The sequence below is a fragment of the Galeopterus variegatus genome, unplaced genomic scaffold, assembly GCF_000696425.1.
Source record: "Galeopterus variegatus unplaced genomic scaffold, G_variegatus-3.0.2 Scaffold717, whole genome shotgun sequence".
Classification (NCBI taxonomy): domain Eukaryota; kingdom Metazoa; phylum Chordata; class Mammalia; order Dermoptera; family Cynocephalidae; genus Galeopterus; species Galeopterus variegatus.
The window spans coordinates 291,648-316,253 of record NW_007726828.1 but is presented as its reverse complement, the minus strand read 5'-3'; the positions used below and the strand labels follow the sequence as shown (position 1 = coordinate 316,253).

The following is a 24,606-nucleotide window of genomic DNA, read 5'->3' as shown; positions in this document are numbered from 1 at the left end:
GAAAACAGTATGAAAGTTCCTCAAAAAATTAAAAATAGAATTAACATGTGATCCAGCAATTCCACTTCTGGGTATATACCCAAAAGAATAGCCGGGTCTCAGAGAGGTATTTGCACCCCTGTTTATAGCAGCATTATTTACAATAGCTAAAATGTGAAAGTAACCCAAGTGTCCATCAACAGGCAAACAGATAAAATGTGGTATATGCATATAAGGAAGTGTTATTCAGCCTCGAAAGGGAGGAAATTCTGATGTATGCTACAACATAAATAAACCTTGAGGACATTGTAGAATGTGAAATAAGCCAATCACAAAAAGACAAATACTGTATTACTCCACTTACAACAAGGTAGTCAAATTCATAGAGAGGGAAAGTAGAGTGGCAGTTGCCAGAAGCTGGGGGGACGGAAGTTATTGTTCAGGGACTACAAAGTTTGTTTGCAAGATAAGAGAGTTATGCAGATGGATGGTGGTGATGATTGCATAACATTATGAATGTATTTAACACCACCAAACAGTGCACTTAAAAATTAAGATGGTAAATTTTATGTTACATGTATTTTACCAGAATTAAAAAATTGGAGGGTAGGGAACAAAACATTAATAGCTCTAAAGGAGGTCATCTAATTTAAATGGCCCCCCTCAGATTTCACCTCGAGACACTACGGAAAGCCTGACAAGAAGTTAATTGTGCCACTCCCAGCTATATTTGAAGAAAACAGAGTTGGCAAAAGACTAGAAATAAGGCAAACCTAATTGTAGTTTTCAAATAAGAATAAGAAAATACGGTGAACTCCAACAAGAGACTCGTGAACTAGGCATTACTAAATAAGATTTAGAATAGATAAGCACCCAGAAAGGACAGGAGAGATCTTGAAGACCTAGCACATGACCTTGAGGAAGAAGTCATGTTGGGATAACCTCATTTCTTGCTTAATAAAGTTACAACATTTTTAAGATTTACCAATTTTTTGTTGAGACCCTGAACAAGAACTTCAATGATGGCCTGGCAGGGAGGTATACGGATAGTATGTTCATTCAATTAGGTGGATTCTTAATTGCCAGAAGCTGGGGGGATTGATCTCTCACCAAAAGATCATGGTTGACACTTAATAAGCAACTAAATAGAGGTTTCTAGGAACAACAATAAATATATGTTTAGCATTTACAATGTGCCAGGCACTGTTCTGAGCATTTTCCATAAATTCATTTATTTAGTTTTTATAGCTACCCTATGAGGCAGGTAATATTATTACCCCATTTTACAGATGAGGTAACAGGCTCAAAGAGGTTAGCAAGAGCTTTTGCCTCTAAGAATTACACCAAATCTGCTCAAGGTCACCACTGACCACTGGACTGCAAAATCCAATGATCAATTTCCGAATCTTGGGAATGACCTGCTTGACCTGTGAGTGGAAATTCCCATGGCTGCTCATGTACTTCTCCTTGAAAGACTTTCCTTAACTGACCTACAGCATGTCTCACTCCTTTTTTTTTTTTTTTTTACTGTTTTGTTTTGTTTTTATTGGTTATGAATATTTATGGGGTACAAAGCAAATTGTCACCACTCGTGCCTCAGATGTGCTGGCCAGATCCATACTGACAGCATGTTCATTACCACGAATTGTGATTATACCCTGTGTCCCCCACCCAATTATCCCCTCAGTTATCCCCGACCTCCCTCCCCATCCCCCTTTCCCCACTCCACTTTGTATCCCTCGGTATGTTCTCTCCCTCTTCAAGTCCAATGCACCACTGTGGTCTTTCTTTCCTTTCTTCTTTATCTCTTAGCTCCCACTTATGAGAGAGTATATATGGTATTTATCTCACTGCACTTTGCTTATTTCACTCATTATAAGTTTCTCCAAGCTCAACCATGTTGTTGCAAATGGGAGAATTTCATTCTTTTTTATGGCAGAGTAGTATTCCGTGATATATACACCACAGTTTCCTTATCCAGTCATCCATCAATGGACATTTAGGTTGGTTCCATGTCTTGGCTATTGTGAACAGAGCTGTGCTGAAAATGGGAGCGCAGGGATCCCTTTGACATGATGATTTCCATTCCTTTGTGTATATACCCAGAAGTGGGATTGCTGGATCATATGGAAGATCTTTCCATGGTTGTTTGAGAAACCTACATACTGTTTTCCATAGTAGTTGCCCTATATTTCCTCCTAACTCAATGAGTGATACTTCCTGGTCTCCTTGCTGGTTTCTCCTCCTCTTATCAACCACTAAATATTGGGATGCACCCTGGCTTAATGCCTAGACCTCTTCTCCTTCCACATGCAGTCTTCAGAAGGGTTTAACTAGTCTCATGATTTTAAATATCAGCTCTATGCCAACAATTCCCCAAATATATGCTTCCAGACAGGATCTCACCCCTGAAATCCAGATTTGTTTATTCAACTGCCTGCCAGACATCTGCACTTGTATGTCTAACAAGCATATCAAACCTAACATGACTTATCAAAACTTATCTCCTAATTCTACCACATCCCTCCCCACCCTTAGAATTTGGTTTCCCCTCGGGCCGGCCCGGTGGCACACTGGAGAGTGCGCCGCTTGGGAGTGTGGCGGCGCTCCCACCGAGGGTTCGGATCCCATGTGGAGACCGGTTCCCGCTCACTGGCTGAGCACAGTGTGGGCGCAACACCGAGGGTTGCGATCCCATTGCCGGTCAGTAAAAAAAGACAAAAAGGTAAAAAAAAAAAAAAGAATTTGGTTTCCCCAAATTCTTCCCCACCCTTAGAGATGTACAGACCCAAAAAAATCTTGGAGTCATCTTTTATTTCTCTCTTACATTAATACCCCACATCTGATCTATCAGAAAATCCTGTTGGCTCTGTCTTCAAAACACAGCTAGAGTCTAACCACTTTCCACTATCTCCATTGCCACCATCTTAGTCTGAGCCATCATCGTCATTACTAAGATTATTACAATAGCTACCCTGAATTGTCTCTTCCCACACAGCCTTGTCACCCTAGAGTTTACCTTTGACACAATGATCAGAGTGACCCTTTAAAATATGTCAGATCATATCATTTTCTACTCAGAACCCATTAGACATCCCCATCCACAGAATAAAATGGTCACCGGGGCCCTCAAGATTTGGTCTCATTACCTTTCTGACCTCATCCCATACTACTTTCTGCTTTCTTCACTCTTTTCCAGACACTCTGGTTGCTCAGTTTATAATTGGAACACAGCCTTTAATCATGATACTTTTAAAGCTTTCTTTTTACCACTAGCCATGATGATTTTTATGAGTCAGCCTTCTCCTACTTTAAATTTCAGTAGGAAAAGTTCTATCTGACAACAGAAAATTCCAAGTACCACAACAAGAAGACATTTCACTTTCATTTCTGCTCAACCAATAGACCCATACTCTATAAACCTATTTACTTGAGACTCAGGCCAAAGATTTTAAAGCCAGTGCTTATATAACAATGTTCACAAGATACAGCTTCACAGGAATCCCAGTGATTTTAACTGAAAAGCAGCTTTCATCAAAGGCACATATGTTCCCTTCCTACACTGTCTGGCTCAGTTAAATAATCCAGCTGACACTATTTCAGCACAAACACAAACTGAAAATACCTATAATGGGTCCATCAAATAGCACTGTGCTGAATTCCCTATGGACAACAGAATTCTATTTATTAAAGGCTGGTAGAAGAGGAATTTTAGCTCTGATTGTTTTAAATTTAGCTCATAGTAGTAGTGAGAGTATATTTCCTCTCACTCCCTTATTGCTGACCACTTCTAGTCCAAAGAGTATAAGAGAATTCTGACTTTAAGAAACAGAAGATATTTAGGTCCAGCTTCATCCATGATGTTGATAAATTTCATACCTTCCTTTAACTTTAAAGTATAACCTATGTGAAAAGTTTAGACTCCCTACTCAACCCACAGAATGCTTGATCGTTTTTATAGTGCTAACCCATATTGGGGAAAGATGCTCTGCTGGAGATGTGCTTAAGGAATGATGTACTACCAGAGAAAGCCTGAATCTAATGAACACAGAGAGAATGACTGAGTAGAAGTTGTATACAACAGCACGGGACTTCCAAAGAGCAGGGACCATACAGAATACGAATAGTTGAGAAGCCAAGCAGACAATGAAGTAGACTTACAGCTTAAGTAGTCAGATATTATAGCAATGAACCACTGATGGGTTTAACAAGGTCAGGTATTCCTTACTGACAAGTAGCTTTAGACAAATAGTAAACAGCACTGGTGACTTTTCAATCAAGAGATGTATAAATCTGGATAATAAACAAATGACAGAGAATCAAGAACCAGGAGAACTAACAGAAACATGCAAAGAGACAGAAAGACAGTCAAAGATGGAGGATTGACCACATGTATGTACCTGTTTCCTCTCGAAATCCCACAAAGTAACAGTAAATAGATTTTTTAAAAGCCATACAGCTACGAGGACAAAGAGAATAGTAGAACACACAAGAGGGGTAAGATTTTGAAAGCTGGAAAGCATAGGATAAGTAGTAACTGACTTAGCAGATCCAAGAAAGCCGATTCTTAAACCAGCAGAAGGAAAAGCCAAGAAGCAACCTGATTTGCAGTATGGAACTTCGAAATATCCCAGGAATTGCCACCACCAGGTACCTCAGGAAGTGAAGGGGCAAAGGTGGGGCTGGAAATGGAAGATTTACTGAAAGTCTGTTCAAGAAGCAGATGGACACCCACCCCCCAGATGCCCTTTCTAATTCCACAGAGCCAGTCAACTTCCCTTTCTGCATCTCAGCAGAAGACTGGAGAGGGTCTCTGGACTGAAGGAAGAGCAGAAAGTAGGTGTTCCACACTGAAATCACAAGGTAATGTGAATGTTTACATACTTAGTGTCAAACCCTCAGCTCTATTCCCCATTCAGCTTCCAAAAAGCTGAATGCAAAGGCTACATTCTCCAGGCTGGAAACTGGAAAATTCCTCTCTTAGGAAATTGGCAGCACAATAGAAATGACCCAAAAATATGGATGTTGAGAATTTCCAACAAAATAACCCATTAGATCTCCCTACATTAAGGCCTCAGCCATAAACAACAGACAGCCAGAATTCCCAGGCTGTTGAAATAAAAGTTACACGATGGAGGAGAGTTTGGGAATAAATTAAAAAGAAATGCATAGAAAACTAAAAATATATACACGTATTTTTTAATGGCAATTTTTACCCTAGGAAAAACCAAATGTTGTACAGGGAAATAATCATAGTAGTCCACATGACTCAGTTGGAAATGGTGTTTGCATAGTTATGATAATGAAAAAAGACTATTGATCCAATCAAAAGTATGATCTAAACTCACTGAGAAGACAGAAAATTGGAAAATGTGTTTGTATGTGTGTGTACTGCAAAAAATTCATTAAAGGATTTGCATTACCTTTCAATTATATTTTTCCATGACCTTTTTGAAGTATCCTTATATGCGGTGAAAGGGCAGGTGACAGGAAGAAAAATTATATTTTCATCTTTCAAAGGTAGAAGTTAATAGATAATGACTAAACTGAAAATTCTCTCCAATAATTATGTTATTTAGAGATAAAAAGATAAATACTACCAAAAAAGATGGAAATGAATTGAAAGTAATCTCTGGGAAATGGGAAAAGACATGGAGAGCAAGGAATTTCTATGTTTTGAAATAAATCTCATAGCACTATTGGGCTCTTTAAACTTTTTGCAAGTATTACTTTATCTTAAAAATTAAATTTAAAAAAACAGGCACATAATCTGAATTGCTATGCAGATTAAATGAAACAGAAGGCAGGAGAGCCAGACGTTTGGAAAATATTTGTGATTTCCTTCTGTTCCTTGGTGGGCTCTAGGTCCCTTCCTGTTTATCTCAGCTCTGGTATTGTCATATTAACCAAATCCCATTACAATCACCTTTTTTTCTCTGAAAACTTCTACCTAACGACTAAATTAACAGTTAGAGTCACATAGCCACAGGAAGGTTCTGGTCAAACATCAGAAGCCACTGAAATTTCCCTTTGGGTAAATGGACACCCTTTTTTCAAGATGCACATTTCTCTCAAATATACTTATATGGTTTTGCTTCATTGGCACACAACAAAAAGGGTATCTGTGCTTATCTAAATTAAAGAGTCCTGACCTTGTGTTGCCCTCTATAGAAGAGAATATCTAAACTTTATTAGTAAATTGTGTATATGGTAGAAATAGTTGTTTCCGAACCATTTAAATTCCCAGGTGGTTCTCTCCTATAGCCAATAAATAAGAAAAAAAAAAAAAAAAAAAGACTGGAAGTATGGCAAATTCACTTATGCCAGGACTCAATCATGATTGAGAATGAGGAACACACACACACACACACACACAGCATCCTCCTTCCTCTAATTCCTGGTTCCTCCTAATGGCTCCTCTGCTGTCCTCTCACTGAAACAGGGGCAGTCATTCATCAAGAGGAGTACGGACACAGCCAAGAACAAAGATAGCAGCTGGGCTTTGAGTTTCAAATTAGACTTTTTAAAGCCCATGACCAAAACAATAATCTCGAAAGCATAGATTTCCCTTGCAACTACCAGGCCCTTGAGACAGCAAATGGCTTTTGTTGTTCTTATTGTGTTTTGTTTTTACTGTTAAAATCTTAGCTCTTTTCCAGAAAACATGGGGGGAGAGGCAGTGATACACAGGTGAGCAGAACAGAAGTAACTACAGGAGGAGACCAAAGAAACCTGAAATAGGGTGAGGGGAAGTTGGAAAGCAGCAAAGAAATATATCCTGCTTCCCATCTAGAACTCTGGGATGTAACAGACACAGAGTGGCCAGACAACCATAAGACAGCTAAGCAGTCAAAGGCACTTGAAAGGTAGAAAAGTGTAGGGGACAGGGGCACACACTAAGTTAGCTCTGTTATAGAAAAATGAAGTCAGCCATATGTTCATACTTCTAAGTTTCATTGGATAAAAATTTAAACCCACCACTAAAGTACTTAAGTCTGAAAAACTAGTGTGGTTTTGTTTTACTCTGAATTTACAACTTTTCAAATATACAGTATTAAAATCCATTCATTTCTTCAAAAAGAATTTATTGAGCACCTAGTAAGCTCCTTTTATACCAGTGAAACAGAGTTGAACCAGTCAAACAAGCTCCCTGCCTTTGTGGATCCCATTTTAGTTGAAGAGAAAGCAACAAATATATAAAGAAAGAATTAAAGAATATAACTACAGACCATAACAACTGGATAATAAGATATAGAGTGAGAGGGACCCTTTAGACAGACTAGAGAAAAAAGGTTTTAGGGCAGTGTACCAGGAACACAGTGGTATGTGTTGGGCCTTTAAAAAGCTAACACCACCTTAAAGTGACATTACAAGTGGATTAACGTGGCAGCCTAAGACGGCGCCGGGAGAAAGCAGGGTGGGAGTGTCTGCGGGAACCTTGCCTTAGCCCTTATTGGCCACACTTGTGAACACTGCATGATTGCAATAGCTAGGTATTGAGACAGGATGCATGCCCTTAACCCTTAAGCTGATTGGAGGATGTAAAAAACCTGCCTTTGCCATTTACCTTTAAAAGCCAATGCTTGTGTGTTAATAAACGGCACTGCTTGACATAACCCCCACCGCGTCTCACTTGTGAACACTGCGTAATTGCAATAGCTAGGTATTGAGACAGGATGCATGCCCTTAACCCTTAAGCTGACTGGAGGATGTAAAAAACCTGCCTTTGCCATTTACCTTTAAAAGCCAATGCTTGTGTATTAATAAACGGAACTGCTCTGACAGAACCCCCCGCCGTGTCTGAGTGTCCTTTAACTGGGCTGTTTTGGGGGGGCCGGCGGGTGTGCTCACGTCTCTTCACGGCTCTCTTCCCCTGTCTCCTTCCAAAGGGGACCGGAGGGAAAGAGGAATCCCAGGCCGTTCGCTCGCCCACTGAAAGGAACGAGGCTAGGGCTGTATGGGTCGGCTGCTGGCGGCGGACCCGACAGTATGAATTATCAATCCCTGATTACTTTCGCTACCATAGAGCTAGGAAGAAAACAGAGTCCTTGAAGAGTTTCTTCCCTCTTAGCATCATCAGATTAGCTTCTTCCAGCCCCTACCTGCCAAGTGGCAGCCCATTCTCCACCCTCCCCTGAATCTCAATACTTCTTTTCTCAACAGTGAGCTAGTTTGAAGCTCAGTCCCTGCTGGTATGCTAGCAGGGGCTGGAGACTTATCTTTTAGAGAACAAAACTGGCAGTTTCAGATGGACCTAGTGGAGTCAAGGACACACAAGGCAGGATATCCAGTGGTGGGACTATCAGGCAAAGTGATCAGGGAAATGACTGGAAGTTAGCCAGCTCCCACTAAATCACTCCCATGGGAGAAAATGTTCAGCCTATCAGGATAGCTGCCATTGATCTTTCCATAAGTTGTTCCCAATATCACAGTTTTCAAAATTTAAGAGAGAGAAAGAGTAACATGATCCAGTGAAACAAACTGAGAAGAAATAGCAAGGGAGGTGGCAGGGGAACCAGCGAGAGAGAGAGAAACATCAAAGAAGCCAAAGGAAGTGTTTCCATATGGATTTCTGTGAAATCTAGCAAATGTACTTGGAGAGGCGGTACAGAGAGAGAAGTCCATGCTCAACAGGGGTAAACGGAGATAAAGAAGTGAAGACCCATGTTTTAGAAGCTTGAAAAGGGAAAAACTGGTAGATAATAAGACAAAGAGAATGCAAGATCAAGTGTTGTGATCATATATAAATATTATCTAGGACAGAGGAGACATGAGCATGTTTATGGGCTGATAAGAAAGAGCCAGAAGAGAGACAGACAGATGTACAACACAGGAGAAGAAGGGAGGCAGGGGGACATCAAGCTACAAAGTAAATCCACAGCCCGGACCACTTCCCTGAATGCTAGACTCATACATAGAACTGTCCACTCAACGTGACGTACGACCATCTCCAACTTAGCATGGCACTTGCTTGCACCAAAGCCTTAAAGTCAATCCTATTTCTCTCATACTCTTATATTTCATTTGTCCCAACCATATGTCTATAATCTAACCAGTTCTAACTACCCTCACAGTCCTCTCTCACCTTGACTATTAACCTGTCTGCCGTCTTCCATCGTTGATCCCTTATAGCCAGTTTTCCACACAGCAGCCAAATCGATCTTTATAAACATAAGACAAATCATGCCACTTTTTGGCCCAAAACCCTGAAAAGTCTTCTCATCTGACACAAAATAAAAGCCACTACTTCGTCCTGCGAGGGCCTGTGTGGCTTGCCCTGTCCTCCCTGGCCCACCTTTGTAAGAGGAGACTCAGGAGTGTAAAGGGATGCACATCTGCAACAGCTACCCTCTTCTTTTTCAGAGACATGAAAGGAAGACCATCTGCTGAGATGATGAAGGGTGGACACAAGTGTGGGAGAGGGAGAAAGAGAACATGTGAGAGTTGCACAAGAGGAGAGGGAGCTGACCTAAATGAAGTAAAGATCCATAAGATTGTGAACCACACATTTTAGTAGCATCTGTTCACATGGCTGTGTAGTTGACTCCAGCTAGTGCCAGGTAATCCTGGAACAGAAAAAGAGGCAGGTAGAACCAGATGAGGAGTTTTTAGGGAATGGTCCAGCAAAAAGACAAGGGATGAAGGAATTTAGTGTCAGTGTATGGATGGGAGGGAGGGAGACCTATTCTCTAGCTAGGCCCTCATAAGGGAAGAAAGTTGGGGAAACACACCTACTAAGGGGGTCCTCTGGGGCCTTTTCTGAGGAAACTGATAGGCAAACTCAAGGGAAGTCCAGTGTAAGAAAAGTTCCTGAGGACTATGACTCCCATATCAATGTCTCATCTGAAGAGTCAACACTAGACCTGCCTCCTTTGCCAATGCCTAACTAGAGGCATGAATTTAAGTGTCTTCCCTTCATATTCATTTTAAATCTCAGTGAAGCTCCCAAATTAGAGCTTCATAGATTAAGACTTTTAGGGATGGTGAGAAATAAATTCAATTTTAAAGAAGATAGTATCTAAAAGGATAGCTATAGTTTCAAAGAGAATTTTTAAAGCCTACAGTATTTCCTTAGAGTAAACTTGGATATGGTTATCATCCCATAAAGATCTTTTTACTAATGCATACAGCCCAAAGCCAGCACTGTGTGCCTGTCACCTGACCTCCCAAGGGGGCCTAACTCAGTCATCACAACTTATGTAAATATTAAATAAGTTATGCAAGAAGAAGTCACTAGGAGCTGGCTTAGTATTGCTGCAAAGAAAATCCCCTCTGTTAGCATACCGAAGCTACTCTTAAATCCATGCGTAAAGGCCTTTTGGTATGACATTTATATTTTAATGAGTTCTAAATATATTCATATATGAATTTGTGAGCCTTTCAACCTATGAAAAATTTTGTAGGTATTTTATTTCAAGTAAAATTAAAATCATATGTCAATTGATTGATACATATATAAAGATCATATAAATCCCCAGTTTTTTCTCCAGCAGAGTACCACTTTACTTACCACATAATAGTCTGTCCTAGGTAATATACATTTTCTTAGGAATCAAAACTAAATTTATTAGAAGATCACCAAATTATCTTGTAGTCATCATTAAATAAAATTCCCCTCTGACAAAAATATCTGTTCTTAGAAACGGGAATTCCATAAAAACCTTTTTCCAAGTCAATTTTACTTTCTATTTTAGAACAAAGGTATATGTTATGCATCTAATAATCTAAATATATCTTGTTGAGCTTGAAAGTTGATTCAGAAAAAAAAACATTGCAAGTGAAAAATACTATAATAGCATGATCTACCTCCACTTGGTTAATGGCAACATGCTATGGGTTGAATGTGTTCCCCAAAGGTTCGTGTATTAGAAATGTAATCCCCACTGTGACAGTGTTAAGAGGGTGGGAAATCCAATTATGGTATTTGAAAGGTGAGGTCTTTTCAGAGGTGATTAGATTGTGAGGACCTTGTGAATGGATTAATCCATTGATAGTTTAATAAGTAGTAATGGGCATGGTTCTGATGGCTTTAAAAGAAGAGCAAGTGAGGAGGTTAGCTCTCTTTTGCTCAAGCATATGCCATGTGACACCCTATGTTGCTGTGAAGGGCCAAGATGGCCATCACCACTCGTGTTCCCTGAACTTTGGACTTCCCAGCCTCCAAACTGTAAGAAGTAAATTCTATTTCTTTATAAATTACCCAGTTTCAGATATTCTGTTATAAGCAACAGAAACAGACTAATATTCTACTAATTATTTTCCTTTGCATAGAAAAAAAAATGGTTTGGATTCCACAAATTCCCCATGTGGCTCTCTCTTCTCAACTGTCCTGTGCAACTACTCATAGAAAGTCACCAGTGACCTCCTAGTGCCTGACAGATCTCTCCTGACTTCCTGTCCCAGTTGTCTTGCTGTTTCTCCTTCCTTCTTAAAGTTCTCTCATTCTTTGTTAGCAACAAATTCTCCTTCTGGAGCCACTTTTTCCTTCTACCTCTCTCAGTTCTCTTCTTAGCCTCTCTGTGGCTTTCCTTCTTCAAATGTCCACCCTTGGCCAGCTTCATTCTTCCTTATTACCGGTTACATTCTATACACTGTGCTTCCCAAAGAGATCTCTACATGCCTCACATCTCTGGAAGTCAAAACCACATTTCTAACTGCCTAATGGACATCTCCATCAGAATGGACTGCTGAAAAGGAACTACCCTCTTCCAATAATAACTGCTCTTTCATTCCTGTGTTAGAAAAGAGCTTCAGTCATTCACTCAGCTGAATTTGCCAGAAATCTACAAGCCCTTTTGAACTCTTCCTTGTACAGTATCTCACATATTCATTCATTCACCGATAACAACTTTAAAAAAAGGTTCCAGGCATTTCACATACAAGCTGTTTTAGGGTATACCAAATAACTCTGCAATGTAGGAAGTACTATCTTCATTTGTCATATGACAATTTATACAACTAATGTGAAATGTTAATAAGTGAGGATGAAAAAAAGTTGAGCCTAGATTTGTCTGACTCCATAGTCCACAGTCTTTTCACAAAAGTGAAACTACAGCCCATGTGCCAAATCTGTTCTGCCACCCTGTGCCCCCTTCCAGTCACAACCCCACTGCAGAGAAAACCTCTATCCTGGCACTTAACAGCATAGATTAGTTTTGTTTAACATACTTTCATTTTTTTTAAATTTTTTCAATTTTATTTCTATTTGTTTTTGTGAGGTACAGTGTGTTGTTTCAATACATGCATGTACTGCACAATGATTGACTTAGGGTTGACAGCATTGTTTTGTACCCATCAGCCCACTCTTGGTGGCCTGTTAGCTAGCCTGGACTCTATGCAAGGATCATGGTCTCTGGAACTGCTTTGTGTCCTTATATCACTCAAAATTATTTAATTCATTCAGCATTGTGCCAGGTGTTTGGTAGGCGTTGGTATTTGGGAGACACTAGATACTTCCCAGCCAGTTTTAAATAAAACTGTTTAAGGTTTTATTGGATCATAGCCAAGCTCATTTGTCTATGCATTGTCAATGGCTGCTTTAGCACTACAACAGCAGAAGTGAGTATTTACAACAGAGCCCTTACAGTCCTCAAAGCATAAGATAGTTACTACCTGGCCCTTTACGTAAAAAAAAATATTTGGCAACTCTAAACCTATACCACCTCCATAGACCTACCATCTCTGTTTATGGCTTCCTGGATTACTGCACCAGTCTCCTCCTAACTGGTTTCTCTACCCACATCCTTTATCTCCTCCAATCCATTCCCCATAATAAAGAATCAAATTCTTATCTATTTCACAACCTTCCGGGTAAAAGGCAAACTCCTTATCAAGCTATGTAAGGCCTTTTGATATCTTGGTTTCTTCCTTCCTCCGCATCCACATCTACTTTCCATTCAAGCCAAAGTGAAATATATGCACTTCCCCAAAAGGCCATGTTTCTTCATTTCTATGTTTTTTCATATGTGTTCTCTTCCCTGAGCTCAGAGATTTCCTAGAAACCTTCCTGGTTTCAGACTGAGCTAGGTAAACTTTTTTCATTCAATCATTCATTCAACATGTTCGATGAGACAATGTCTTGTGATAAATATACATTGCTGAACAGAACAAACACAGACCCTGTTCTTAGGAGACTAACTTCTTTATTCCCATATTCAGTCTTAGGTCTTATCTCACAGTATAAAGAGAGATGACATGTAAATGGAGAAGGAAACAGACATTGGGATGGGGGTGGGAATAGACCTAGAGTGGGAGAGAAAGAGATGGCTCAGTGACTTTCTTACCTGACACTCTCTCCCTATCACCAGCTTATTGAGGGTTGGGAAGTATCTAGTGTCTCCCAAATACTAATGCCTACCAGAACACCTGGCACAATGCTGAATGAATTAAATAATTTTGAGTGATACAAGAACACAAAGCAGTTCCAGAGACCAAGATCCTTGCATAGAGTCCAGGCTAGTTAATAGGCCACCAAGAGTGGACTAACGGGTACAAAACTATGCTGTCTACCCTAAGTAAATCATCATACAGTACATGCATGTATTGAAACAACACACTGTACCCACAAAAGTAAATAAAAATAAAATTGAAAAAATAAAAAAATAAGAGTACATGAGGCAAACTAATTTATGCTGTTAAGCACCAGGATAGAGGTTTTCTCTGCAGTGGGGGTTGTGACTAGAAGAGGGCACAAGGGGCTCTCTGTGGTGTTGGTAATGCTCTGTTTCTTGATGTGAATGAGTATATAGGTGTGCTTGGCTTGTGAGAATTAATCCAGCTGTGCATTATGATATGTGCACTTTTCCATATCTATATTACACTTCAATAAAAGTGTAAAATAGACAACAATAATAATAATATTAGGGCACCATGAAAATTTACTGTTGTTTTCAGGGAAAACTCAACCTTTACAGATTCTGAGAGGCTTTGTGAAAATGTGACTAAGCATAAGAAGAAACATGAGTATAAAAGAACATTCTTTCAGGGCCGGCCCAGTGGCGCACTGCTACAGTGCGCCGCTTGGGAGCGTGGCCGCGCTCCCGCCGAGGGTTCAGATCCCACATACAGACCGGCCGCTCACTGGCTGAGCGAGGTGCGGGCGCAACACCGAGGGTTGAGATCCCGTAGCCGGTCCCGGTCCGGTATGGGCGCGACACTGAGGGTTGCGATCTGTTGCCGGTCACGAAAAAAGACAAAAAAAAAAAAAAGGAGAAAAAAAAAGAACATTCCTTCAAAAGACACAAGTTTCTATTTTGAATAAGTACTGGGGAATAAAGTGCACATCACTTTATTTCTAACCATTGGACTATATACCTCTGAAACTACTAAACTGTGAAAAAAGGTACCTATTACCCTGAACTTTGGGCTCCACGAAATGTTTTTCCTCATGGGATACTCAGCTCATTAAAGAAAAGAAAAGGTCTTTTTTACAAGCTGGGGTAAAGCAGACACAAAGAATTGACCCAGTTTCCAAAATAAACATCAGGCTTAAAGCTCTCTCCATCTGGCTAAAACTAAAACCAGAAATGAAGATCAGCCTGTTCACACTTCATTTCCTACCTATACCACAATAGCAATGACAAAAAGATTTTTAATGTCTAACTTCATATTATACCTGGGTTACCTGAAGAGTCATACTAAGATTTGTGGAAGAATTTTTTTAAATATTGGAAAAGGGGACCAACCCACTTTTAAGCCTGCCTGGATACCCATCTAGGTCAAGCATCCTTCCAACTCCCCACTGGGCATGGTGTACAGAACTCTTCCTGGGCCCCATTCCCTCACCCTGAGATAAATGTCTTTCAGTCTTCCTAACTGCCTAATTCTTATGTGGAAAAACACTTCTCTTTCCAAAAACATATTTTCTTTTCTCCATATTTCCCGACAATCTTCCCTGTCAACTCTTTACTTTCAATTTCCCACAGAAGATACATCTTACTCCTTAAAACAAGGTATGGACTATACATGAAATGCCCTAAAATCTTTAAGTGACACCACTTCCTTCCCATATTGACTTCATCTCCAATAACCAGCCCCATTCCACAAACAGTGATATAACTACACTAACAGAATCTCAGTTGTATAGAATGTTAGCTCTAAAAGAGACCTTAAAAGTCATGTATTTCAACTCCTGCATTTCACAATTGGAAAAACTAATACCCAGAGAGATTTAAAGACTCTCCAAGGTCACAAAGTCTTTGCTCCAATTTATTGTATATTTTCACAATCTCTGGGTCTTTCCACCTTCTACGAGGGCACTCAAAAAGTTCATGAAAAGATTCATGTTATCTTTCAATTTTATTTTTCTACAAACTTTTTGAAGTACCCTCGTACTTACTTCCTCTTCCTATGAGGAGGGGTCAGGGCAATCCCATAATCTCAGCTTGGCTTTTATCTGAACCCCACAGAGGATGCTAAATGAGCTCTTCAGCTAGAGTATGCTGCATGGCACTGGTCTCTGCTGCATGATGTTGGGTGACCAATGTGTAACTAAATGCTCCCCAGTGGCACTTAACCACCCACATGGAGGTTCAAATTTCCCTTCAAATACATCCATTGGCAGATGGTCCTGCTATACTTCTAAATGTGCTAAACCATTTGCTTCCTGCATTATAAGCCATAACAGTCAATTACAGAAAGTTTTTAGACTGTTTAAGCTATCATCAATTATATCCTATTTGGAAATTGCATACTAGCATCATTATGACTGGATTTGCTGTCTACCAATTAAAGCCCAGCAATTTTCATACTCATAATTTTTACTTTTTCTTTGTTTTACTTTTTAAGATTCAGTTTGCATGGCATCACAGCATGACAGATTCTGATTGTCACATACCACGTGAGTTAGACTGCCTCAATTTAGCAACCAAGCAGAAAACAATGGAAAGAGTTTATAAATGCTTTTCAAATAAAATGAATACCCAAAGTTTAATCTTGTAGCCCTTTGATATATGGGTATATGCTGTCTACATGTTTAATAATGTATTTAATAATGTATTAAAACAAATACACATATACTTGTACATATATATAATGAAGACAGAAAGAGAAAGAAACTTAAAATTGAACATAAATTACTTATGGCAAAGAGTTATTAGTAACTTTTATTTTTATTTTATATATTTCTTTCTTTTATAAAATTGTAATGAAAGATGCAAAGGTCAACTTCTTTATAATGGTTGGATTAAACTAAAATAGTTTATGTGATAACTTAGTAATAAAGAAGGAACTAAGTAAGTAATTGTTTTGCTCATAAATCTTTAGAAGAGGATTCACAAAAATATGTCAAGACAAGAGGATAATCATATTAGGAAAATTCCATACTTGTATTCCTTTGTTTTATAGCCATCAAAATAAACCATCAGTATACTAAGGTGCTTTCTGAACAGCAGCAAAATTAGTCAGTCTGCTAATCTCTGGAAAATAGAACATTATTAGGGACTCAATAACACAATTATGTAAATGAAATGCATTAGAAAACATTTCATGAAGGCATCATTAAATATTTACTGAGCGAATTAGCTAAGAGATTACCCATACCTTGATCTAAAATATATATATATATATATATATATATATATACACACACACACACACACATATATGCTATTTTCCACAACTGCTGCAAAACTAAACTGCAAAAATATTCTCTTTCACAAAAGCCCTTTGGTAGTGAATTTCGTGAATGTCAGGAGGGTAGCTGGACTCGCTCTTGAATGGACAAACAAAGGAAAGGCAAGCACCTGACTGCCCTCAGGGAGTAAGGGCTGCTACCAGAGCTGGGGAGGTCACTCAAGGCATGGAGCATGCCAAAATGAGAAAAGAGAAATTTGAAGTAAAGAATGCACAGTGATAGTCCTACGTTGAGAAGAATGAAGAAACCCTCCCAGATCAGGAATCTGAGCAGGAGGATTCTCCATATTGAGTAAATGTAGGAATAAAGGATTTAAGTCTAAGAAATTCCTATGTAGTGGGTGGGAAAATATCCTGGGATCTTGCTGGCATTGGAGGGACTTGGAGGGAACCTCAGGTAACTGGGACTTGGGGAAGGCAATGGTCATAAAATTTTTTGAACTCTTTTTTTTTTTTCCTTTTTGTCTTTTTTCGTGTCCGGCAACGGATCGCAACCCTCAGTGTCGCGCCCGTACCGGACCAGGACCGGCAATGGGACCGCAACCCTCGGTGTCGTGCCCGCACCTAGCTCAGCCAGTGAGCGGGAACCGGTCTGTATGTGGGATCCAAACCCTCGGCGGGAGCGCCGCCACGCTCCCAAGCAGCGCACTGTAGCAGTGCACCACCGGGCCGGCCCTTGAACTCTTTTTTGATACAAGGGGAACTTAAGATTGTATTCATGAACAGAGTCCACACACAATTTAGCATTAGGGTAGCAAAAGCCTGGGAGTCAGAAAGGCAAGGCCATTAAAAAGAGGGCTCCTAAAGAACATAGAAACTGGAATTGCTTCCACTGAAACTTCTAAATTTTGCTAGAAGGCATGAAAATTTCAGATGACTCTCTCCAGAAACAGAGGCTATCATTTACAAGTAGTCATTATTTTTCTCAACAGACTATAGGCAGCTGGTGTCTCCTTCAAGCTTTTGATAAAACATTTTCCTCGGTTACTGAGTTATGAGGTTACAAGTGGTGTTTCTCAGACAGCCAGCACAGGTTGACTAAAGTACTGGCACAACTAAAAGCATGAACCTTTCAGTTTTCTACCTCCCTCTTCTTTTTCCCTCTTTCCTACCCACCCCCCTCCCTGACCCCATGCCCCCCACCCCCACCCCACACACACACACTCCACTAAATCCCTGGCTATAGCCGAATTGAACATATTGGGTTCTGGCAACACTAGTGGGGGGGTTTTGTTTATTCATTTTCCTTGGTGTTCTTGTACAAAAAGAAAAAAATGATATTAAGATTGCAAACAGCAAAAATATCCACATTTGGTTGATATTTTGTGCTTGTATGTATAACACATTTTGGAACTGTGCAAAGTTACTATAACACTTTATAAGTCCAAACAGTTTTCTAGAAACTTCTTGGTTTATATCAAAAGAAATATGCCATGAAATTACCAAGAATCCAAGGACTAAGAAGGAAATTAAAAGGCATCTCCCTAGAAACAATCTGGCTCCAGTTTCCTTTTATTCAGAAGCATAAAATAAAAACCTAAGTCAACAGGCAAAAAGACGCCAGAAGTTGGTATTTAAACAGAATACTCCTGCTCAGCTGTTAAAAGGAGATAGCAGAAACTCAGAGAAGAAAAAGACCAGCCTTAACACAAGGTCTTCACCTTGAAATCAAGACAGGAGCTTTGGAAAAGAAAAAGAAGAGAGGAGAAAGAAATTGATACCTAGAAAGTATAACTGGCCATACATAAAGTAGAGAAGGAATGGGACCAGCACCGAACCAAATCAAGTTTTGAGAACCCAACTGAATCTATGTGAGAACTTCCAACATGATAAGCAGCGGTGTGAGAAAAGGTTGTTCGTGCTTCCACTGACTAACTTCTTAGAACTTAGATCAACAGGCCACGTGAGAGACTCAGGGTTAGGGCAATACAGCTAAAGGACCTCCTATACTCCCAGAGAAAGATAATGTGGTGAGCTCATCAGGAATCAGGCTCAAAACTCTAACACTGAATTTTTCTAGCATATATCTTCTTCTGAGACTTAATGGGTGGATTCAAGGACAGGAGATCCTCACCATGACCATCAGGGATATCTTCAACTTCATTCATTCGCACAACAAATCTGTACTATCTTTGCAACTTCCAGTGAGTCTATAAAATACTTCAAATTAAAACTTTTTTAAAAATCTAACCATGTTCAAGTATAAGGCAAAATGCATTATATAAATATGAAAAGTAGTACAGTACTAAATACTACGTCTGACAAAATGTTGTCTTCTGAATTTATAAAGCACATTTTCGCCAACATCTTACCACTTTTGGAACATAGTTATCAGTTTAACATCATTGGTATCTCTCTGTGTGTAAAACCATTTTCTACCTGAAAGCCTCTGGAGCAAACAGCACTTGGAATTCTCACTTTCCCTCTAACTGAAGGTTCTAACTGGCAAATAGAAACTGTGCATTCTTGTTTTTGTACTTGTGCACAGGAGTATTTGAGGCACAGAAGCTCAACAACTGCTAACGCTGGTGCTCCAATAGCTTTCAGACATTCTAATCTATGAAAACTATCTGCTTAAACCCAAGATATTGACCTTTCATGAGCCAGCCAATGCCTCTCCACTCCAAAATTTTTCCCATCAATGTCAAAATCTAAACCTCTGCAGTGTGGAATCTCAAAAAAGATGGCTTAGACCAAAAACTAATGACCTAAAGGCTTAGGAGGTGCTAATAGTGCTAATCACACCTTCAGACAATGATTTTAAGTTTACTCTAGGTATCAAAATTAGACTTGGATAAATCATCTAAGTCAACTTTAAGGCATGGATGGTGGTGAACTCTTTCTCAGGATCTTTTAGAACAGTTTATTTGGTATGTATTTCCTCAATATTCTGGTCATCTGATGCTATACAGTCTCTGAGGGTACAGCACATGGTCTTTGGCCACTTTAGAAGGCATTCTGCTTCCAAGAACACCATCAAGACACTTGATACTCAGGCATACATGCTAAATCCTAGATACTTCTCATGCTGAATGGCTTTGTATATACCAATCCTTTCATCTCTCAAACAGGCATATATTCAACCTAGAGTGTTTGTAATGGAGACTAGATTTATAAACCTTTTTTACTAGTCTTATTGTAAAAACCTACATAAAACTGTATCCTGGGGTCAACTTTAATTCAGGAATTCAGTATTAACTAAAATATTTTCTAAACTATGTATCTCACATCAGATCCTCCCTGCTTTTTTAGAATTTAATGCAATACCAATAAAACCTATGGAATGTGACAGATGTCGCCTGTCCAGATGCTAGTCTTGGTCCCTTCATGAGAGCTCTGCCAGGTACAACACTATGAGCAGAATTAAATCACAGAGTTCTATTCTGAGTTTTGTGTCACTCTATCCAGCCTCTTTATCAAGTATTAATACATTCTGAATAGAAAAATATATTATTTTGCACTTTTATTTTCTAAGGCTGAATAAAAATTGAACCAAAAAAATGGACAAAGACCCTGAATAGATATTTCTTAAAAAAAAGACATATAGATGGTCAACAAGCACATGAAAAAATGCTCAACATTGCTAATCATCAGGGAAATGCAAATTAAAACTGAAATGAGATATCATCTCACCCCAGTTAGAATTATCAACAAGACAGAAAATAACAAATGCTGTAGAGAATGTGGAGAAAAGGGAATCCCTCTTCATTGTTGGTGGAAATGTAAGCTGGTACAGCCATTTTGAAAAACAGTATGGAAGTTCCTCAGAGAACTAAAAATAGATCTTCCTTACTACCCAGCTCTCCCACTACTGGGTCTATACCCAAAAGAAATGAAACCAATATAACAAAAAAACACCTACACTCCCATGTTCATCACAATGCTATTCACAATAGGCATGAGATGGAATCAACCTAAATGCCCAACAATGGATGCATGGATAAAAAACGGTATACATACACAATGGTATATACACACAATGTAATACTATTCAGCTATAAAAAGAAATGATATCCTATCATTTGCAGCAACATGGATAGAACTGGAAATCATCATGTCAAGTGAAGTCAGGCAGGCACAAAAAGACAAATACTGCATGATCTCACTCACGTGGGATCAAAAAGAAAAAGAAAATAGTTGTTCTCATAGCCGTAGAGAGTAGAACAATGGTTACCAGAGGCCACGAGGAGTGGGGGGGAAGAAGTGGTGAACTAACAGGTACAAAACTATGCTATCTAACCTAAGTGAATCATTGTGCAGTATATGTAGGTACTGAAACAACACACTGTATCCCACAAAAGTAGATATTTTAAAAATTGAAGAAAAATTGAACCCATTGCAAATGATATGGATTAAACACTTTCCTGAAGACAGAGTAGTTCATTTTAATCCTGTCAGAGATTGGAGCCAGGAAAATTGCCAACAACAACAATTTTTTGAAAGTAAAAAAGCCAAGATACTTACAGCCAACCATCATCATGGCCACCGAAAACATCTTCTCCACATCTGTGGTAGGAGCTATGTTTCCAAATCCTATAGTTGTAAGGCTTGTCATGGTAAAGTAGAGAGAGGACACATACAGTGAATCCTTGCTGGGTCCTCCTTCCCATATCCCTGCACTGGTATTATATCGATAGGGAGTCCCAATGCTCAAGGCCAGCTGGTAGAGCCAACTGTCTATTTGGATGGTGTTCGTGACTTCATCAATGACCTCGTAGTCTCCAATGCTGTACCATATGCAGGCCAGCCAGTGGGCAACCAGTCCAAACACACACACCAGGAGCACAAGGACCGCAGCCCCATATTCCAGATAATGGTCCAGTTTCCTGGCAACACGGCCCAGTCGTAAGAGACGCACCACTTTCAAAGAACTGAAGAGACTGCTGATTCCCTGAATAAAAGAAAAGAAACCACACAGTACTTTCAGAAAAGAAAAAGCAGGAAAACAATATAATGGCTCACCTTCATGAACTTGGCCACCCTTTTGTATACTAAGTACATACATATACTATAGCTCCGACTTTAAGTAAACAAAAAAATCCAAAATAAACTTTTTTCTAAAAAAAAAAAAAAAATGCAGATTCCTTCCCACTCAGAAATAAGATATTTAAATTCTTAGATAAAACATTTTTTCATTAGCTAAGAAATATCCAATTTTCATAAGTAAAATATATAAATGGCATAGAGAAAAGTTAAATAACCAAAGACACAATATATTCAGAGTGTAGAAATAAGAGTGATGAATTCAGACCTTTTATTTCTTCTTCCTGGAAAATTTTTCTCTACTCTAAAAGGTTTCTTTTCATTGCTTACTTTATAATACCTATGAACAGCAAAACTTCTGAAAAAGGAAGCCCAATCTTACTGGCAAGCAAACAGGAAATACTTCTGTGCAGAACAAGCAAACATTATTGTTGGTCCCACAACCTCCTGCCACAGCACAATGATAAGCACTAAATGTGTAGAGCCCTGAAAAAAGTGTACAGAGCTGAACCTAGAATGGATACATAGCCTACTAAATCCTATCATCCTCTAGCAATAGTCACAGAAAAGAATACCTAAAGGGAAAAGCAGCAAGAAAACTAACATTTTGTTAAGAAGTTTAAAATACCAAAGAAAGCATTATCCAAATGAAAGCATAGTATACTTGTAGGCTTTTTTAAACCCACAAAGGTCCTATAGTTACTTTTTTCAAAGCACATAATAGGCCACTTGGGGAGGCATGATAAATGAATTCCTGATGCAGATCACAAAATAGACAGGAAGGGAAGACAGAGCAGTGATCCAGAAAGCTTCTCATCCAATCATCACCTACAAGTCAAGTCACCATGACTTCCTTACTGCTAATTCTGTCTCCAAGAATGTATGCAAGGAATCTAACAGAACTTATTTTGAGCTTAATTTTGACACAGAGGAATTGTATGGTGTATGGAATGGATGTGCCATTAATAAGACTCTAATTATGTCATAGTAAAGTTCTTGATAATTAAGGTGATAAACGGTAAGAACGCATTTGGTTTGTTATACTGTACATGATAGTAGATATTTGAAATTTTTCATAATAAAAATTTAAAAGAGAGAGAGAGAGAACAAAGAGAAGTAGAAACAAGTTACTCTAATGGAAGGGAAAGAGAAGCAGGGTCATTCTAACAGTTTTCTGTTTCAACCTTGATGTCCTGCCTCTATTTCAGCTGCAGCTCTCAAATGCTGTGGCATATATGCAGACTTAAAATAAATTCTCATTTCACTTGAACACTTGGGGGGGAAAATATTAAATCTTAGGTAATTAAAAAGAGTAGAATTGATAAAATTCAAAAGACAAATTGGCATAATTCAGTGACGTGAGATGTTGAAAAGCAGGAAGATTCAAGAGGGCTTGGAAGCTCTCAAAAATGGAACTGTGTAATCATGAACAAGAAAGACAAAAATAAGCATTTATTGAGGACTCTTCTAAGCCAGGCTCTGGGTTGAGCCCTGGAGACATTAAAATAAATATGCCTTCCTTCTGCTCTAAAGAAACCTATATCTGAAATGCACGGAAAACTCAAAGAGTTCAATTTAAAAATAAAAACAACGTTGCTGTGGATATTGCTCTCCAGTTAGCTCAAATTTTTAAAGGAACTGTGGGACTTCTGTCTTAAGTTCTGCATAGAAAAGTCATTTCTACCTGAACTGTTTTCTCTAAAAACAACTGAAAACAAAGAGAAGGAAAAACCGGAGGATATCTTTACCCAATTTAATTTTTTTATTGTTGAAACATAGTTGATTGTACATATCTGTGGGGTACAGAGTTGGATATCAATACCTGTGTGCAACATGTAATGGTCAAATCAGGATATTTAGTATACTCAGCATTACAAAATGTAATCGTTTTTCACGGCTGTATTAGTCCATTTCTGTTGCATATTATAACAAAATACCTCAAACTAGGTGATTTATAAAGAAAAACGGTATTGATTGCTTACAGTTTCTGAGGTTGGAAAGTCCAAAGTCCATGTGGTGGTGTCGACAGTGACCCAGAGGTCTCACATTGTAAGATTGTGGAAGCAGAGAGAGCAGAGAGAGAAAAAGCCAGACTCTCCTCTCTCTTCTTTTAAAGCCCTCAGAACCACACCCCTGACCACCTTTTTTAATCCATTCACTTCTGCACGGTCCTACAATCCAATCACCTCTTCAAGACCCCACCTTTCAATTACTATAATAGAATATCCCACCCTCTTAACAGTCACCATGGGGGCTAAGTTTCTAATACATAAAACTTGGGGGACACAATTCAAGTCCCACTAAGTTTTGGGGGGACATAACTCAATCCACTACAATGGCCCTTTACCAATTCCTCCCATTTAAACGAAAAAACAGACACAACCCCTTACTAGAATGTGAAGAATTAGGTCCAAATAGTGGGAGGGCACGCACCCTGATCTCTAGCAGACAGATTTCTCCAAAAGACAGGGGTCCACCCTAACAGGCACTTGCTCTGGACTCCACTTATTCAAAGCACATTTTCTAATATTCAGAAGAGGTCCAATACTACTTAAATATTATAAAATATTTTGTAAGCATTATAAACTTTCTCTGCCATAGGTTCTCTGACACCACTTTCTCCTGGTTTTTAGCCAACTTCCCAACTGACATTTCTTTCAAAATCATTTTCTAGGGCTACCTTGTGCATACTTCTATTACAAGTTAGGATTCTCATCATGAGCACCCCCAGCCTTCTGGTTGATATTCTGGCTGACAGTTCATGTTTCACTGTCTTCTATGTATGGATGATTCACAGGTCTACCCCTCAGCACACCTACAGAAAAACTCTCTCCCGAGTTCCTGATACACCAGCCAAACATCTGCTGTACATTTCCACTTGGATATTCCATACACATCCAAAAGGTAACAGGTCTCAAAGGGAATCCTCTACTTCGCCCAAATCGGTTCTGTCTCCTACTCTTGTGAATGACATCATTAGCTGCCCAGTCACTCGGACCTGGAGCTGAGCCT

At 39.1% G+C, this 24,606-nt stretch overlaps 1 protein-coding gene across 1 annotated transcript in view; it reads right to left on the bottom strand.

The window, feature by feature from the left end:
* Positions 1-24,606, bottom strand: part of KCNH5 (potassium voltage-gated channel, subfamily H (eag-related), member 5) — a 318,706-nt gene that overhangs the window by 204,351 nt on the left and 89,749 nt on the right. The window contains exon 7 of the mRNA XM_008571772.1: positions 21,076-21,502. Within this exon, the coding sequence (XP_008569994.1) occupies positions 21,076-21,502 (427 nt within the window). The remainder of the gene's footprint in view (positions 1-21,075; positions 21,503-24,606) is intronic.